This window comes from Lathyrus oleraceus, chromosome 5, assembly GCF_024323335.1.
Source record: "Lathyrus oleraceus cultivar Zhongwan6 chromosome 5, CAAS_Psat_ZW6_1.0, whole genome shotgun sequence".
Lineage (NCBI taxonomy): Eukaryota > Viridiplantae > Streptophyta > Magnoliopsida > Fabales > Fabaceae > Lathyrus > Lathyrus oleraceus.
The window spans coordinates 52,218,442-52,219,447 of NC_066583.1; the positions used below are offsets into that span (position 1 = coordinate 52,218,442).

The 1,006-nt window shown below is 43.8% G+C and overlaps 1 protein-coding gene across 1 annotated transcript; it reads right to left on the reverse strand.

Moving 5' to 3' along the window:
* Positions 1 to 223: 223 nt before the first annotated feature.
* LOC127078673 (uncharacterized) lies at positions 224 to 754 on the reverse strand. The gene has a single exon (XM_051019107.1). The coding sequence runs from the start codon at positions 752 to 754 to the stop codon at positions 224 to 226; it is 531 nt and encodes a 176-aa protein (XP_050875064.1).
* Positions 755 to 1,006: the final 252 nt, after the last annotated feature.

Below are 1,006 nucleotides of genomic sequence, written 5' to 3' on the forward strand. Positions count from 1 at the left end.
TAATGTCATGAAACCATGGTTTATTATCCCCATCTGCCTCTACGGCTACGCAATAGGCAGGCTCATCCAACCGGTGAATTCTTATAATTGGCGCCTCGTTGTACCACTTGACCTTGAACATGGACGATAATCTGGCCAAGGCATTTGCTAGTTGATTCTCCTCTCGAGGAATTTAATGGAAGGTAATTTCGTCAAAGTAAGTGATCATCTTCCGGACGTGGTCTCAGTACTGGATTAACTTAGCATTATGAGCCCCCCATTCTCCCTTGATTTGATTGATGATAAGAGTTGAATCTCCATATACCTCTAGAATCTTGATTCTTAAGTCGATGGCTTCGCCAATCCCTAGGATGCATGCCTCATACTCTGCCATGTTGTTCGTACATGTGAAGCATAACCTAGCAGTGAAAGGAATATGGTACCCTGTTGGGGAGGTTATGACGGCTCCGATTCCATGTCCGGTTGCGTTTGAAGCACCACCAAATACCAATTTCCATCGTGATCCTGGTTCAGGTCCTTCATCGGAACCTGGGGTCTCGCAATCCCTTATTACCATAACATCTTCGTTAGGAAAGTCAAACTGTATAGGGTGATAATCTTCTATTGGCTGATGTGCGAGATAATCCGCTAACACACTCCCTTTTATGGCCTTTTGTGTGACATATTGGATGTTGTATTCTGTTAGCAACATTTTCCATCGGGTTATTCTCCCAGTTACTGCAGGCTTCTCGAAGATATACTTGATAGGATCCATTCAGGATATCAATAGAGTGGTATGACACACCATATATTGTCTGAGCCTCTGGGAAGCCCACACTAGGGCACAACAAGTCTTCTCTAAGAGTGAATATCGGGATTCACAATCGGTAAATTTCTTACTTAGGTAGTAGATTGCGTGCTCCCTTTTTCCAGTCTCATCTTGTTGTCCCAGTACGCATCCCATAGAGTTATTAAGTACCGTTAGGTACATTATAAGTGGTCTCCCAGGGACTGGTGGTACCAAGAT